General features: G+C 42.0%; 1 protein-coding gene across 10 annotated transcripts in view; it reads left to right on the top strand.

The window, feature by feature from the left end:
• The window catches only part of AOPEP (aminopeptidase O (putative)), a 387,253-nt gene that overhangs the window by 240,317 nt on the left and 130,142 nt on the right, over positions 1 to 16,794 (top strand). For all 10 annotated transcript variants that reach the window (XM_073344962.1, XM_073344964.1, XM_073344963.1 and 7 more), the window contains one exon: positions 15,072 to 15,132. In XM_073344962.1, coding sequence (XP_073201063.1) covers positions 15,072 to 15,132 — 61 coding nt within the window. The remainder of the gene's footprint in view (positions 1 to 15,071; positions 15,133 to 16,794) is intronic.

The following is a 16,794-nucleotide window of genomic DNA, read 5'->3' as shown; positions in this document are numbered from 1 at the left end:
CAAACCTGAAATGCTTCTCACACATGATTGAAGCATCTTATTTTCTTCTGTTTAACTTCAAAATCCACTACTATCGTTTAAAAAAAACAAAAACAAAAACAAAAAAACCCCTGCTTTCTCTTGTACCTGTGCATTATACTGCACTAAATTTGATCAAAACTCCCAGTAGCCTTGTTGCCTCCAGGACTCGTGATCTTTAGCCCCAAATGTAAATTGATCCTATTCATATCTGCGCAACATGTGAGCCATACAAAGTCTCAGTGTTTTTAAACCCCTGTTACAGAGGGTATGTTTCATCAGCTCCAGATAAATCAGAATAGCAGTTGCTTGAGCTCTGTGTGACTGTAATTAACTTCTATTACTTTTGAGTATTAGTTTGGGGTTTGGGTTTTTTTGCTTTTTATTATTTTATTTGCTTCAGCAAAACAAATACAAAATAAAAAGTAAAGCTACATTTTCCATAATATACTACAGAGTAAGTATAGCTTATAACTTTATTTGTAACTTTAATAACTATGACCTAGTAACCACCTTCAATGTCTTCATAAATTTCCAATTTTTCAACATACGTGGCCAGACAAGTAGATCCTGTCTCCTAGATTTTTATTAACTTACTTTCTTGGATTAGAAAACTGCTAGTCATGATGAGGGGGATTTTTCAAAGGCACAACTGACTAATAGGCATGTAACTGCCAATGAAAATATTTGAAAATCTCCCTCAAAATGTCTTATTTCCTCCATTTTTTCTGTAAATTACTGTACATATGCTGATTGTAAAAAATAATCCTTCAGGACAACTCGGCGGGTAGTAGTAAAAATCACTGATCTTGGATTTGCTCCTTTTTGGATTTCTGCCTAGTCATGTTACCAGAATAATTTTTCTTGAAAATGGTCATGTCAAAGAATTTGTACATCCAGTTGAAGAAATAAAAAGACATACTTATACAGTATTTTCAATTGGATATGGCAGACTTCTTATCCTCCTTTAGTAAACTGTTATATATTTTTAATGTGCACTTTTAACAGCTGCCATGTTCCACCATAGGGGTGGCTGCATTTCCTTGTTAGTGAAGTGATTGCTATATGTAAAGTTTGTAAAGTGCTTTGGGATGAAAGTCCGCTATTTAAAGCCTTTTTATGATAATACTAATTCTGATTAATAATTGTATTACAGTAGTATCTAGGGACCTCATCTTAGATTGGGGCCTCATTCTGTTGGGGCAAGTACACATTAATAGATCATCCCTAGTTTGAGGCTTTTACAGTCTAAATTGATAGAAAAAGGGTAGGTAAAAGGAAGTATTACCTCCATTTTATAGAAGGGGAACCTAGTATATGGAGATTGTGACTTTCCCAAGATCTCACAGGAATTCTGTGGCAGAGCTGAGAAGTGAACCCAAGTCCCAGTCTAGTACCTTAGCCACAAGACCACCCATCGTCTTTTCTTTTGTCCCAGTTCAGGAAATCATTTAAGCACGAAACTTAAATGACTTCATAACAATGGGATTTAAACATGTGGTAAGTGTCCTCTCTGAATAGGGATGCTTTTCTGAATTGATTTCAGAGTGGTAGCCTTGTTAGTCTGTATCAGCAAAAACAACGAGAAGTCCTTGTGGCACCTTAGGGCTTGTCTACATTACCCGGTGGATCAACAGGCTGCAATCGATCCAGTGGGGGTTAATTTATCGCGTCTAGTCTAGACGTGATAAATCGACCGCCGAGCGCTCTCCCATTGATTCCAGTACTCCACCAGGGCAAGAGGCACAAGCGGAGTCGATGGGAGAGCATCAGCCGTCTACTTACTGTAGTGTAGACACCGTAGCTGAAGTTGCGTAACTTAGATCGATTTCCCTCCCCTCCCCCGCAGTGTAGACCAAGCCTTAGAGATTAACAAATGTATTTGGGCATAAGTTTTCGAGGGCTAAAACCCACTTCATCAGATGCATCGAATTGAGGGTTCTATAAATATCATGGTGTATGTGCTTCCTCTAAGATGTGGTTTGTGCTGCAGTAATCTATGTGTAATATGTTGCTAATATGTTCTAAAACTAGTGGAGACAAGGCATGTTCTACTTTAACATGTGCTATCTGGATTAATTGAAATGTGGGGGGAGCCCAAATCAAAAGGATCAGCCACGGTAGTAACGTTTAAAAATAGGCAGCATTAGAGTTTCAGTACAATCTGAGCAACTTCTTAGCTTCATTTTTTCCCTAGATTAGTATGGTGGCTGAACAGTGTCATAAACTCATTTCAAAGACAGTGTTTTGAAATGTCCTGCTGCTGGCTCTGAACTCAGAGAAAGCTAAACTAAGACATAGGCACTGTAAAGCTGCTGCACATGAAATGTCATTATTTTGCATTGATTTTTACAAGAAAATCTTACCCTTATAGTATGGCTGTTCTCTAAAAGCTGCTGTAAAATTGTCATTATGGGGTTCTGTGTTTATTGTCTGTTAATGAAAACCAGATCAAATATACTCTATTTACAAGTAAGAGGTTTTTTTTCCCTAACTCAGTTTAGAATCTAAAAGTCAGTTTGTACTCTTTCTGACTTTTGCAACAGCGGTAATAAAGATTCTGCAGTTGGAATGTTGTCAGTAATTCTGATGATGATGCATGAGATATAACAGTATCCAGCTCACTTTCTTCGAATGCTGTGTTGATTCTGCAGTGTTAACAAGATTGAGGAAAAAAGTAAAAATTTTAATTTAATCTGTAAAAATAAAGACAATAGATTTGACCCATAATATATATATGGAAGGCAAATCTGTTGAATTAGAAGGTACCAATTTTACAGTCACTTTTCTGATCACAACTATATACTTGGCTATCTTCTTAGAAACAGAAAAAAGGCCAATGTTGGGCATGAAATGAAATCAATATGTAAAATTAGAAATAACATAATAGGGAACCTTCAGCCTTCCCAATTAACCAGCCTGAAATTCAAGTTAATAATTGTATACAGTGTAATTTCTTTAATAAACTGTATTGCTTCCCACTTATTTCAATGTTCTGAATTTATCTGTCTCAGAATAGTATTTATTATTTAATTTTTCATAATAAAACACTTGTACTATATTGCATCCTAAATTTCTACATAATGCAACAATATAGGATCATGTGGGTGTACATAATTGCAAACAATAGCTCTGATTATTGTGGATTATCCAAACCACAGGAGTTGAAGGTGAGGTCTGAATGCTGGAATCACGTTAGCACCAGTGACAGACAGAAAGGGCATGCTGAGTCTAAGGGACCTAACAGTTAAATGCTCTAAACCCAAAAGATGTGAACAAATAGCCAGGGACCTTTAAAAGCTGGTCAAATCTGGTTTTAAATAATTAACCTAAATGTAGAATGCTACCTTGTACAAATGTAGTGCCTATGTTTAATGTACTCTTGGTTATCTGTGAAAAAAAATCAATTTCCGTAATGATCGGACATGAAGAATTGTAATTTCTTGAAAGTTCAGGCTGGCTAAGTGGAAATGCTTTTGTTTGACTGCTGTGATTATTTGAACCACATGATCTGAGCAAAAAATATCTGTTCATAGCACAGTCTGTTGTCTTATAAGTTAAAAGAAAATTTTAGTACAGGTAAGCAATACTTCTATTGATTTGGGGGGATATCTTTGCCTGTGCCTGAGTTCATCCCTCTCCTTAATACTGCTAAACCACTCTGCCTTGGGGTGAATTTATCCCTGAACTTTTGAAGAAAAGTTGTTTTTTTTTTTGCTGTGGAATGTACCAGATTGCTCTCACTAGCATGTATTATCAAAACATTTTCTTGGGAGTGGATGGCCGTGGATTCCCACCACAAAAGGCTTCATCCCCTTTCACCATCCTGTGCAAATAACTAAAGCATTGCAGACAAGCTTTCAAATAGTATGGCATGAAACACAAATACATCTATACTTCTTTAATTTCATCCACCTTGCTCCCTTTTTCCCTAGTTCCTTCCCATTAATTTCTAGAGATGATTCGCATGCTGTGATATCCCAGGTATTTGGGAATACCCTAGCTACTGAAAGACACAAAGTGACAAATCTGAGGAAGGATTCTCTTATTGGTAAGGCATTAGGAGATCTGGGTTCAATTCCTGGCTCTACCATAGACTTCCTATGTGACGGTGAGGACGTTAGTCAGGATCAGCTTGTGAACCTCCTATTCATATTGTTGAACGGTTACATATGAGTAGTCCATTGACTTCCCCTTTGGGACAGAATCTGCCACCTTTAGTCACAGTGAACAGTACTTTATTCATCAAATAGTCACGCTGATTTCAGTGGGACTTTCTGCACAATAACATGTTATGCATTGTGAGTAAGGGTGGCAGAATCTCATCTGGATTTTCAGAGTATGCGTGTCTCAGTTCCGCCTATGAGAAATGGTGATAATAATACTTTCTTACCTCACAGGGGTGTTGTGAGAGTAAATTCATAAATACTTGGGAGCAGCAGCACCAACTTTCTAATGTGCTGGGGGGTGCGCGACACCCTGGCTCTGCCCCAGGCCCCGCTCCCACTCCACCCCTTCCCCCAAACCTGTGCCCCTTCCCCCCCACCGTGCCCTGCCCCCACTCCACCCCTTAAACCCTACCCTGCCCTGTCTCTTCCTGCTCCATTTCACCCTCTTCCCCAAGCACGCCCTGCCCTCTCCCCTCCCCCCAAGCCCTTCCTGCACACCGCAGAACAGCTGATCTGCAGTGGGCAGGAGGCCCTGGGAGAGATAGGGAGGTTATGATCAGCGAATGGTAGTGGGGAGGAGAGCTGGCTGCCAGTGGGTGCTCAGCACCCACCATTTTTTTCCTCCTATGCTCGGGAGTCATTTTTTGCCTCCTATGCTTGGGAGGCACTGAGATGTGATGGTGCGCAGCTGAAGTCATGTAAGCCAGAAATTCTGAAAGCAAAGTCTTTCCTCTTACATTTTCTTTGGTTTGTTGCATCTAACTCAAGAAGTAACCTACATGTCTGGAAAAGTGCTACAGTTATAAACAGTAGCATCAACAACTAAAGCCTTTGGGCATTCCAAGATTTCTTTTTCTTTTTAACTTGGCTAGTTACCTAAATATTTATGAGCAGTCAAGGTGTTTCCCTTATGTTGCAAAGCAGTTAAGATATAGACTGTGAATAATGGCTCCTTGGGTCTATTCCAGTCTCTGCCTCTGACTTTTAATGTAGAGGAGTGACCCCTAGTTCTTGTATTAAGTGGAGGAGTAGCACTTTTTCTCTACACCATTCATGATTTTATAAACCTCTATCATATCTCCCCACTGAATAGTCCCATTCTTTTTAATCTCTTTTTGTATGGAAGCTGTTCCATACCTCTGATCATTTTTGTTTGCATTCTCTGTATTACCAATTTTAATATATCTTTTTTGAGATGAGGTGAACTGCATGCAGTATTCAAGGGTGGGCATACCATGGATTTAAATAGTGGCATTATGTTTTTTTCTGTTTTATTATCTATTCTTTTCCTGGTGGTTCCTAACCTTCTGCTAGCTTTTTTGACTGCCATTGCACATTGAGTGGATGTTTTCAGAGAAATGTCCATGATGAGTTTCTTAAGTGATAACAGGTAATTTAGACCCCATCATTTTGTATGTATAATCGGGATTACATGCATTACTTTGCATTTATCAACATTGAATTTCATCTGCCATTTTGTTGCCTAATCACCAACTTTAGTGAGATCCCTGTGTAACTCTTCGCAGTCAGCTTTGGGCTTAACTATTTTAAGTAATTTTGTATCGTTTGCAAACTTTGCTGCCTCACTGCTTTACCTCTTTTCCTAGATAATTTATGAATATGTTGTGCAGTACTGGTTCCAGTATAGATTTTTGGGAGAGCCTGCTATTTACCTCTCTTAGTTGTGAAAATTGACCATTTATTCTTACCCTCTGTTGCCTATCTTTTAACCAGTTACTGATCCATGAGATGATCTTCCCACTTATCCCATGACTGCTTACTTTGCTTAAGAACCTTTGGTGAGGGACCTTTTCAGAGGCTTTCTGAAAGTCCAAGTACAAGTGGATCACCTTTGTCCACTTGCTTGTTGGCACTCTCAAAGAATTTGAGTAGATTGGTGAGGCCAGTCTACAAAGGCCATGTCAATTCTTCCCCAACGTATCATGTTTATCTATGTATGTAATCATTCTGTGCTATATTATAGTTTCTATTTCCCTGGGACTGAAGTTAGGCTTACTGGCCTGAAATTGCTTGGATCACCTCTGGAGCCTTTTTTGAAAATTGACGTTACATTAGCTACCCTCCAGTCATCTGGTACAGAGGTTGATTTAAGCAATGAGTTACATACTACAGTTAGTAGTTCTGCAATTTCACATTTGAGTTCCTTCAGAACTCTTGGGTGAATACCATTTAGTCCTGGTGACTTTTATTACTATTTAATTTAACAGTGTGTTCCAAAACCACCTCTATCGTACCTCAAATAGGGACAATTCCTCAGATTTGTCATCTGAAAAAAATGGCTGAGGTGAGGGGATTTCCCCCACATCTTCTGCAATGATGACTGAGGCAAAGAATTCATTTAGCTTCTCTGCAATGGTCTTCACTTCCTTCCCTGAGTGTTTGACAGATTTCATGCTTCTGATATATGTAAAAAAAAAATTTGCTGTTCATTTTTTTTTGTCTTTAGCTAGTTGCTCTTAAAATTCTTTCTTGGCCTGTCTTATTGTACTGTTACACTTGACTTGCCAGAGTTTATGCTCCTTTCTATTTTCCTCGCTAGGATTTTATTTCCAGTTTTTAAATTATGTCTTTTTGCCTCTAACTGCCTCTTTTATTATGCTTTTTAGCCACAGTGGTGTCTTACTGGGTTTTTTTATTTGGGGTATACATTTAGTTTATTATGGTGTTTTGAAATAGTCTCTATGCAGCTCACAGGTATTTCACCCTTGTGAAGTGTATCTTTTAATTTCCATTTAACTAGCTTCCTCATTTTTGTGTTGGTCCTCGGTTTCAACTTAAATGCTACTGTGATGGGTTTCTTTAGCATTTTTTTCCCCCTACAAGGATGTTAAATTTAATTACATTATGGTTGCTATGACTGTGTGGCTCTGCTATATTCACCTCTTGGACCAGATCTTATGCTCAGTATAAGACTAAATCAAGATTGCCTCACCCTTGTGGGTTCCAGGACAAGCAGTCTGATAACTTTTCTGTGTCTCAGTTTTCCTAACTAGGTGTAACAATATGTATCTGTGTCATAGAAATGTGGAGAAAATTAATGGCCTCTGCTCCTCTCCAGGAACAGTCTGTACCTCCTTCTTGCCACCCAGCCCACTGCTGAGGTGGTGAATCCACCCTCGGTCCCCCAAGAAGAAGCATGCTGGATGCCTGGCATAACATCATTCATGAGCACCCGAAATCCCTCACTGGGGAACTCCCCAACCCAGCATGCAAGAGGGGAACGATGAGCCCAGTTCAGTCCCTCTAGCCCAGCCTGTGTTTGGCCCCCAAACTCCATGCAGGAGATGTCCCAGTTTTCACAGTTCTCCCCTCTTGTCAGGGGAAGGGGAAGGGCAAGGGCAAGAAGACATGTCCACAGGCAGTAATGTTTGCCCTTTTCTCGGGAAATTTGACCAGGTTTTTTGTTCATTTTCTCTTTTTACAAACCATTTTAGCTCTGTGTTCGATGTATGTCTGTAAATAAAATTTATTGTTCACTTCACTGGCATAGTCAATGTGATATTTCTCACATGTTTGGGATGGGTCAGCAGGATTCACAGCATGCCTGTGATTTCTGTAAATGTGTGGTGTCAAAGAAATGCATTGAATCCTGTCCTTTCCATCCCTTCCCCCCACATCTGTGAATTTCCTAGTGTGAAACAAACAAAACAAACATACAAAAAAACCCAAATCAGGCTTCATGAACTAAGCTGTGAAATAACTGTTGCTGCCCAAAGCACCAGAATGCTTTGTTAATTACTTAATTGACAATACAGAGAAAGGGAACAAAAGGAAATTAACAGTGAAGATACTTAACATTGAATGATGGCTTTCCTGATCTACTCCTCCCCTACTCCAACCAAAGGGTCACCACTTGCAAAGGGAGTACTAATGCATAGTAGCTAATAGGTGCTGTGAGCAATGGTGTGAGAAAACACTGTGAAGAAAGTATGTGTGAAGGCGCTCCAAAAATCTTTCAGAATTGTTGTTACATTACTTTAACAATGCTTAAGTGCTGCCCATAAAGAATCCTGAACAAGGTTAACATATAAAAAAATTTGCTCAGTGATATCAGTAAAGTGCATATACGCACAGTCATTGCAGTGCAAAACCATGGCAAAGGTGTTAACCCTGAGGGCCCTCACTCAAATGTCTTCTTTCAGTTTGGGCATGTCTACACTGGCAAAGTTACAGTGCCACTCAGAGAGTGCTGAAGGAAAACCACTGTTGTGTGTTCACACTGACAGCTGGCTGCGCAATAGCATGTTCACACTTGCAGTGCTATTTGGAGCGGTGCACTCTGGGCTGCTATCCCACAGAGTACCTCTTTCTCTCTTGCCACTAAGACATGTGGGAAGGCGGAAGGGGACGCGGGGCATCCTGGGTCCTGTCCCAGTACCCTGTGATGCATTGGTTCTCATTCCAGCAATCCCTGTGCTTCCATCCACATTTGGCTCCATCTTTCAACTGTTTGTGTACTGCATGTCCTGCCTCTTCCTGGCTGGTGGAATCGATCCAGAGCTGTTGACAAGAATGATGCTCGCATTGACCAACGCGTCACAAGTGGCAATGGAGTTATTCCTTAAACTACAAAGGCAAGAGGCGTGCGACATTGATCTCACCACATCTAGTAGCTATGACACGAGATTACTTGGGCATTCACAGAGGTGCTGACCACAGTGGAACATTGCTTTTGGGCTTGGGAAACAAGCACTGAGTGGTGAGATCACATTGTGATGCACGTCTGGAATGACGAGCACTGGCTGCAGAACTTTTGCATGAGGAAAGCCACATTCATGGGACTGTGTAATGAGCTCGTACCAACCCCTGTGGCACAAGGACATGAGAATGAGAGCTGCCAGGTTGCTGGAGAAGCGTGTGGCGATTGTGATCCTGCGAGACCCCACTTACCCCTTAATGCCGTGGCTCATGAAGCCATACACGGGGCAACTTGACAGCAGCAAGGAGCAGTTCAACAACAGGCTGAGCAAGTGCAGAATGACTGTGGAGTATGCATTCGGCTGTTTAAAAGCCCGCTGGCGATGCCTGTATGGGAAGCTGGACATGGCTGATGGCAATATTCCTATTCTTATAGCCGTGTGCTGTATGCTCCATAATATTTGTGAAGGGAAGGGTGAAAGCTTCACTCAGGGCTGGACTGCAGAGGCTCAGCACCTGGAGGCTGAGTTTGAACAGCCGGAGACCAGAGCTATTGGAGGGGCACAGTGCGGGGCCATAAGGATCAGGGATGCTTTGAGGCAGCAATTTGAAGCTGAAAGCCACTAATATTTGTTGCTATGCTCGGGATTGCAGTGCTTGTAATGCTAGGAGGTAAATGGTGCACGTGATGCAAGAAGGGGCCTTAACATAATTTTATGTTACTTTGCAGTGCTCTATTTGCTTTCACTTAATAGAGTAAAGAATAAACACAATTATTTTATTGAAAGATAACAACCAGAGGAGAGAGTCAAATGAAAAAAATCATCAACAGGGAGGAGGGAATGGAAGGAATGTGGAAATGGAAGGTCTCAAGAGGAGGAGGGGTCCCGGGATGACTACAGATTTGTGTATGTCCAGGGATCATACCCAACCTTCTCCTTTGGAGTATGATGCAGCGGGTGCTGTACTTCAGTAGAGCCAAACTGAAGATGGATGGGTGTTGAGTGCAGTGAGTAGTGGGAGTCCACACTGCTGGACTGTGAGGAGTGGAATGCTGCAGGTAGAGAGTGGAGCCAAGAGGTTGATAAGAGTGTGTTGGTGGTGTGTGGGGGAGCGCATGGGAAAGAGTTTTGTGACAGTGGCTGCAGGGGAGGGCGGGCGTGGAGCTGCTCGGTTTGAAGAGCTTGTATCGTCTGGAGCATGTCCGCTTGGTGTTCCATAATGTTTAAGAGCTGCTCTGTGGCTTCTTTCTGGTGTGCCAAATTCTCCTTTCGATACCTCTTCTTGCTGTCCCGCCACTCCTTCAGTTCCTTTTTCTTGGTGGCACAGTGCATCATAACATCACACATAAAGTCCACATAAAAACCTCAGAATTCTGTCCAAAGGCATGTCCCTGCATATCTTGCTGAGTCATAAGGCGTGTCTGCCTTCTCTCAATGGGTCAGTTGTATAGCTGATAGTCCTTAATGGGCCATCAAGCAGGCTAGGCAGAGCTGACACCAACTTGTCTGGGATGTCACCAAGAAGCATATCATAAGATTGAAATACAGACAGTATAGAGCCAATATTCTTAACTTTAACTTCAAAAATGATACACACATATAGATAGCATAATCATAACCAGCAAACCATAACCTTATCTTAGACACCTCATATGACCCCCTTTATGTAGGATTTGGTGCCACTACAGGACCTTGGTTGCAACAATGATCTATCTGGTCCCAGTTCAAGTCAGTAACGTCACAGTAGGCATCATAATTCCTTCTGCTGGAGCGCAGCTGGGACTGGACAGCCTCCTCTTCCCAAATGCCAATGAGGTCCAGCAGCTCGGCAGAGCTCCAAGCAGGGGATTGCCTGGTGCATGGAGCAGGCATGGCCACCTGGAAAGATGCGCTGAGACCATACATGCATCACTGAGCAAACAGAAAGGCGACTTTCAAATTTGCAAAGGAATGTATGGGGTGGGGCTGAAGGTTGGTTACCTGAGGGCAGGGCAGTAGAGTTCAAACTGATGGCCAGAGAGGTGAGAACAGGCATTGTGGGACACTTCCCAGTGGCCAATCACAGTGCTGTAATCACCACGGTGTCTACACTAGCAGCGCAGCACTGTAGCCACAGTGCAGAAAGCTCTACGCCTCTCGTAGAGGTGGTTTTTTTAGCGCACTATATCTGCACAGTTTCTGCGCACTAAGTGGCTTGGCAGTGTGTACACCTCAGGAGTTACAGCATTCAAAGCTGCTTTACTGCGCACAAACTTGCCAGTGTAGGCGGGGCCTAAGGCTCTGTCTACACTACGCACCTTTTAGTGACACAGCTGTGCTGCTACAGCCGTGCTGCTAAAATGTGCACAGAGTAGCCACTCCTTTTTGACAGGAAAGAGCTCTCTTGCCGAAAAAAAATAATTCCACCCCCAATGAGAAGCGGTAGCTTTGTCAGCAGGAGAGTTCTCCCGCCGACAAAGCACGGTTCACACCAGTGGTTTTGATCGGTAAAACTTATGTAATTCATGTGTGTGTTTTTTTCACATCTCTGAACAACAAAAGTTTGACCGACAAAAGTCCAGTGTAGAGAAAGCTTTAGACCAGGTGTGAGGACCAACCTCTGTTGATGAGAGAGACAAGCTTTCGAGCTACATAGAGCTCTTCCTCAAGTTTAGGAAAAAGAATGAGGAGTACTTGTGACACCTTAGAGACTAACAAATTTATTTGAGCATAAGCTTTTGTGGGCTAAAGCCCACTTCATCAGACGTATGCAGTGGAAAATACACTAGGAAAATATATATACATACAGAGAACATGAAAAAATGGGGGTGGCCATACCAACTCTAATGAGACTCATCGATTAAGGTGGTCTAATATCAGCAGGAGAAAAAAAAACTTTTGTAGTGATAATCAGGTTGGCCCATTTCAAACAGTTGACAAGAAGATGTGAGTAACAGTAGGGGAAAAATTAGCATGGGGAAATAGTTTTTAGTTTGTGTAATGACTCATCCACTCCCAGTCTTTATTCAAGCCTAATTTAATGGTGTCCAGTTTACAAATTAATTCCAGTTCTGCAGTTTCTCATTGGAGTCTGTTTTTGAAGTTTTTTTGTTGAATAATTGCCACTTTTAGGTCAGTAATTGAGTGAACAGGGCGGTTGAAGTGTTCTCCGACTGGTTTTTGAATGTTATAATTCTTGACATCTGATTTGTGTCCATTTATTCTTTTGCATAGAGACTGTCCGGTTTGGCCAATGTACATGGCAAAGGGGCATTGCTGGCACATGATGGCATATATCACATTGGTAGATGTGCAGGTGAACAAGCCTCTGATAGTGTGGCTGATGTGATTAGGTCCTATGATAGTGTCCCTTGAATAGATATGTGGACAGAGTTGGCAATGGGCTTTGTTGCAAGGATAGGTTCCTGGGTTAGTGTTTTTGTTGTGTGGTGTGTGGTTGCTGGTGAGTATTTGCTTCAGATTGGGGGGCTGTCTGTAAGCGAGGACTGGTCTGTCTCCCAAGATCTGTCAGAGTGAGGGATCGTCTTTCAGGATAGGATGTAGATTCTTGATGATGCACTGGAGAGGTTTTAGTTGGGGCTGAAGGTGACGGCTAGTGGCATTCTGTTACTTTCTTTGTTGGGCCTGTCCTGTAGTAGGTGACTTCTGGGTACTCTTCTCGCTCTGTCAAGCTGTTTCTTTTCTTCAGCAGGTGGGTATTACTTCATCTGTGAGCTGTAGCTCACGAAAGCTTATGCTCAAATAAATTTGTTAGTCTCTAAGGTGCCACAAGTACTCCTTTTCTTTTTGCAAATACAGACTAACACGGCTGTTACTCTGAAACCTACTTATGCTACACTATCTGTTGACCTTGTATTTAGCCTGCAAATGCACAAAGGTGCGCTCCACTCTCATTCTGCAGCTATTCAGTCTGTAGTTTAATTCACTTTTTCTTGGGACAGTGATGTCAGCATATGGCTTTATGAGGCGCAGGTATGCAAAACTGTATGTAACCACATCGCTTCTGGGAAATAAAGCCCATTCTTCTCCACTGTGGTACAATCCCGACCTCCTTAGTATCCTGGCATCATGAACTTTTTCTATGTGTTCAATGTTGGTGTTCATGAATCCATCCCTGTGGTCTACTAAGCCTTGAAGAACAAGTGAATACTAACCTTTGTGGATCACATATTCACTGGTCCCTTTTGGTGAACAAAGTATTGGGATGTGTGTTTCATTGATGGTTCCGGCACAGTTCGGAAACCCCATCCTCTGAGATCCCACTATAATTTCAGAGACTTTGGTTATGGCAACTCCCTGTGGGTAGATCACGGTACTGATGGTATGTCAAACCTGTACGATCATCACCCCAACAGTTGACTTCCCATCCAAGAACTGGTTTGCAACCAACAACCAGGTTGCCAGTTACTGCCGTAGGCGCTGACTCCATGGGTGCTCTGGAGCTGGAGCACCCATGGGGAAAAATTGGTGGGTGCTCTGCACACACTTGGCAGCTCCCCGACCCAGCTCACCGCCGCGTCCTCCCCTGAGCATGCCTTCCCCACTTCTCCTCCCAGTGCTTGCCACCGCAAAACAGCTGTTTTGCGGCGTAACAAGCTGTGGGAGGGGGAGGAGAGGGAACGCGGTGCGCTCAGGGGAGGAGGCAGGGAGGGGATGGAGTTGGGGCGGGAACTGTGGAGAAGGGGTTGGAATGGGAGTGGGGCAAGGGTGGAGTTGGGGCAGGGCCAGGGGTGGGGCAGGGGCGCGAGCACCCACCGGCGCCAGGAGAAGTTGGAGCCTGTGGTTGTTGCCAGCTTCCAAAGGGCAATAGCCACCCACTTTTGCACTTTCTGAAAATGAGTGGTCTGGAGCTGGAGGGTTGGTGCAAGATGCTCGCACAATTCCGTGAAGGTCTGCTTCCTCATTCAGATGTTCTGTAGCAAATGGTCTTCATCCCAGGTTTCCAAGATTATGTGGTCCCACCACACCATGCTAGTTCTCTAGGACTAGAAGCAGCACTCCCCACATGGGCATACTGTTGTAATCCCAGCATTCAACATGTGTTCCATGTTACCCCAGTGGATTTTTATTTACCCCTTTGATCAGCCATCTTAGGCATCTCAAATTTTTCTGGGCCCATTCTGTCCAACATCTGGTACTGGACTGCATGAACATTTGTCCTACAAGCTGAAGCAGAATCATACCATCAGGGATTTGCTCCATGTCTTCAGTGAAGTTTGGCAGAAGGGAGAGATGATCAGAAGTTGCCGTCGACAAATGTGGCATACAGTACCAGCTACATGTAGCAAGGCAGTTCCCAGAGTGTCTCCTGTGACAGAAAGGACTGTGGGATATTGTCCTTGAAATAGTAGCACTACCATCACATACTGAAAATGGGCAGTGTGGGTATGAGTATATTCCTGTGCACGGTGTACTGCTATGACTAGCACAGCATATGTGGATGCTCAGTATGGGTACCAGGGTACGTGTGCTAGCAATACATGGACAAGTATCCAGGGAAGCATGCAAGCGTACATGTAACTTAGGATGCAAATTTAGGGCCTCATCATACAAATACTTACGTACTTGAGTAACTCAGTCCCACTGAGTTCAAATGTAACAGATTGTTTCCTTTCTTAGCAGTTATGGTTTCAGAGTGCATTGTGAGTTTACCCATAAATGTTATGAGGGAAAGAAACAGGTGTAGAAAAGCTGACATCCAAATATATATACTTACCAACTTTAAGGAGGATTTAAGTCCGGCAGTACATTTTAAAGTCCGTACATCTAAGGCAGTTCAGACTTCATGTCAGTTTTAACTCTGGCATTTTTTCCTTTCATTTTGATTGCTGCCTCAGTAAAATACTGATTTTGACAATCTCCAGTTAATTTTGCTCCCTTTGTTTCTTTCTCAGAAAAGAGAAACAGAAAAGCCACACAAACAGAACCACAGAGCACCTGCTCATGCTTATGTGTTTCATAAATGCAGCTTAGCTTCTTGTACTTTTTCTGTCAGCTTTCATAGTCACTGAATTAATCATTTTAGTTTGAAAAACATAGAATCAGATCTGTCTTAATTTGCAAGTGTCATCTCTGGTAATGTTAATTAAAAAGAACAAGAACTGGATTATAAACTACTGCTTAGTCTACAAGGTTTTTATTCTATTTTTACATGTTTTTCTCTGGAAAATATACATATTTGTGTATGTATGTTCCATGAAACAAGTTTAATTTTATTTTAAAGGTACGGACTATCGGTTGAAAATATCATCGGGGCCTGGCTTGACACTTCTGGAATACCAAAGGTAAATGCAAAGTATCTTTTCTCAATAGATTTCAGACAATGACTGTTTGTTCAAATCTCTGCCTCTACAATCACAGGTATGACACAAAATAAATCTCTGTTTTGATGACATCTGCTCTGCATGCCTTTATACTGTATAGAATGGGACTCACCTTTTTGTTAGTTACAGTTTTATCCATTGCAAACAAGCTGCCAAAAGAAAAATCTTTGAAACCTTATTTTATTATTAAACATTGTGATCATTGGAAAGTGTGCTTTCCAATATGAAATTATCTGTACTTTGATATTTCATGAATGTTGAGTATGATCACAGATCTTCCCAATCTGTTACATGAATTATGTGTGTTATAGAGAAGTCCCACCTCTGCTCTAGTTAAGGTTGAGCATCACTTCTCTTGAAAGGTTGACTATTGTAAGTTCTCTAAAATCTGCACGATTATTCAGATTGAATTTGCTGTGTCTCTTGAGGGTGATTGGTTGTGTTAGTGGTCCAAATTTGTGGTCATTTGAGCCAGGGTCTCCTGAGAGTCAGCTTAAAAAAACATTTTACAAAATCACCTGGTTCTTCTAACTCTTTTTGTGCACACCTCAGGCTCAACCTCTGGCTCTGATTTTTCCCAAACTGACCTCAGTTGTTTGGGATATATCTAAACTAGTTCATGGTACCCACTGTCCCCTTGGGGAAGCAATATTGAAAAAGGTTTTAAGGGTAAAGTTTGTAACTCCAGGTCCGCACATGCCAAACTGAAGTGCCTACAAAAAGTGAAATGCATGTGTACAGCAAGATTAGGGCTCTCTGGAAGCCAGAAGGTTTGCAGGCAATGTGGTATCTCAGTAATTAGGCGGTTCAGGGTGACTATCACTGCTCATTGAACATGAGCTGCACCCATGCACCATGAATTTGAGCACTACCATTGGCAGCTTTGAGAGAATGTATTATGTATGTTCCCTGCCCTTTTGCCTGCATTCTGCAGGGGTGCATTTTGTAAGTTTTACCCTGAAACCAAGACATTTTAAAGTACTCTAAAATCCACATGCAGATTCTGATTTTACGTTAGAAGTATTGTCAAGGAAATCAGCATTAATTAAATAGAGGGAAGATGAAGGACTATAGTAATCAATTAGGGTAATGTAATCATAACTCATACTCTTCATGGGTTTCCTGAACAATGGAACTGAGTGTGATCAAAAGAAAGCGAATTGTTGGCTCATTTGTTCAAGGTGTTTCTGATAGACAGGTCCCCTAACATGAGCTGCTCATAACATTTTCAGATTCTTATCACCTTTTTGGTCCTGACATTTGGAATATTGGGTGTGATGGTGATTTTGGAGCAGTGGGGAGGGGGAGGAATGCGGGGGTGCTAGAGCAGTGCAGGAGGTGTGAGGGTTGGGAAGGTATAGGATGGTGGCTTTGCCTCTCTGCTAACCTTCATCCTTAGGGCTGTGCTCTGCCATAGCTACTGAGCTGCCAACACACACCCTAAACAATTACTCTTATTAATGCAAGAGATCATCTAAACACTGTTTTTGAAAACCCAGTTCAATGACCAGAGTTCTGCTGAAGAAAAATGTAGTTTTGCTTTGGTTCCTCAATTATTAAGGATTTTTGCTCTCTAGGAACTCAGAAACATGACACCAGAACTATAAGAAGAAAAAATTGGGC

This window comes from Lepidochelys kempii, chromosome 5, assembly GCF_965140265.1.
Source record: "Lepidochelys kempii isolate rLepKem1 chromosome 5, rLepKem1.hap2, whole genome shotgun sequence".
Lineage (NCBI taxonomy): Eukaryota > Metazoa > Chordata > Testudines > Cheloniidae > Lepidochelys > Lepidochelys kempii.
This window is presented reverse-complemented; position numbering and strand designations above follow the sequence as displayed.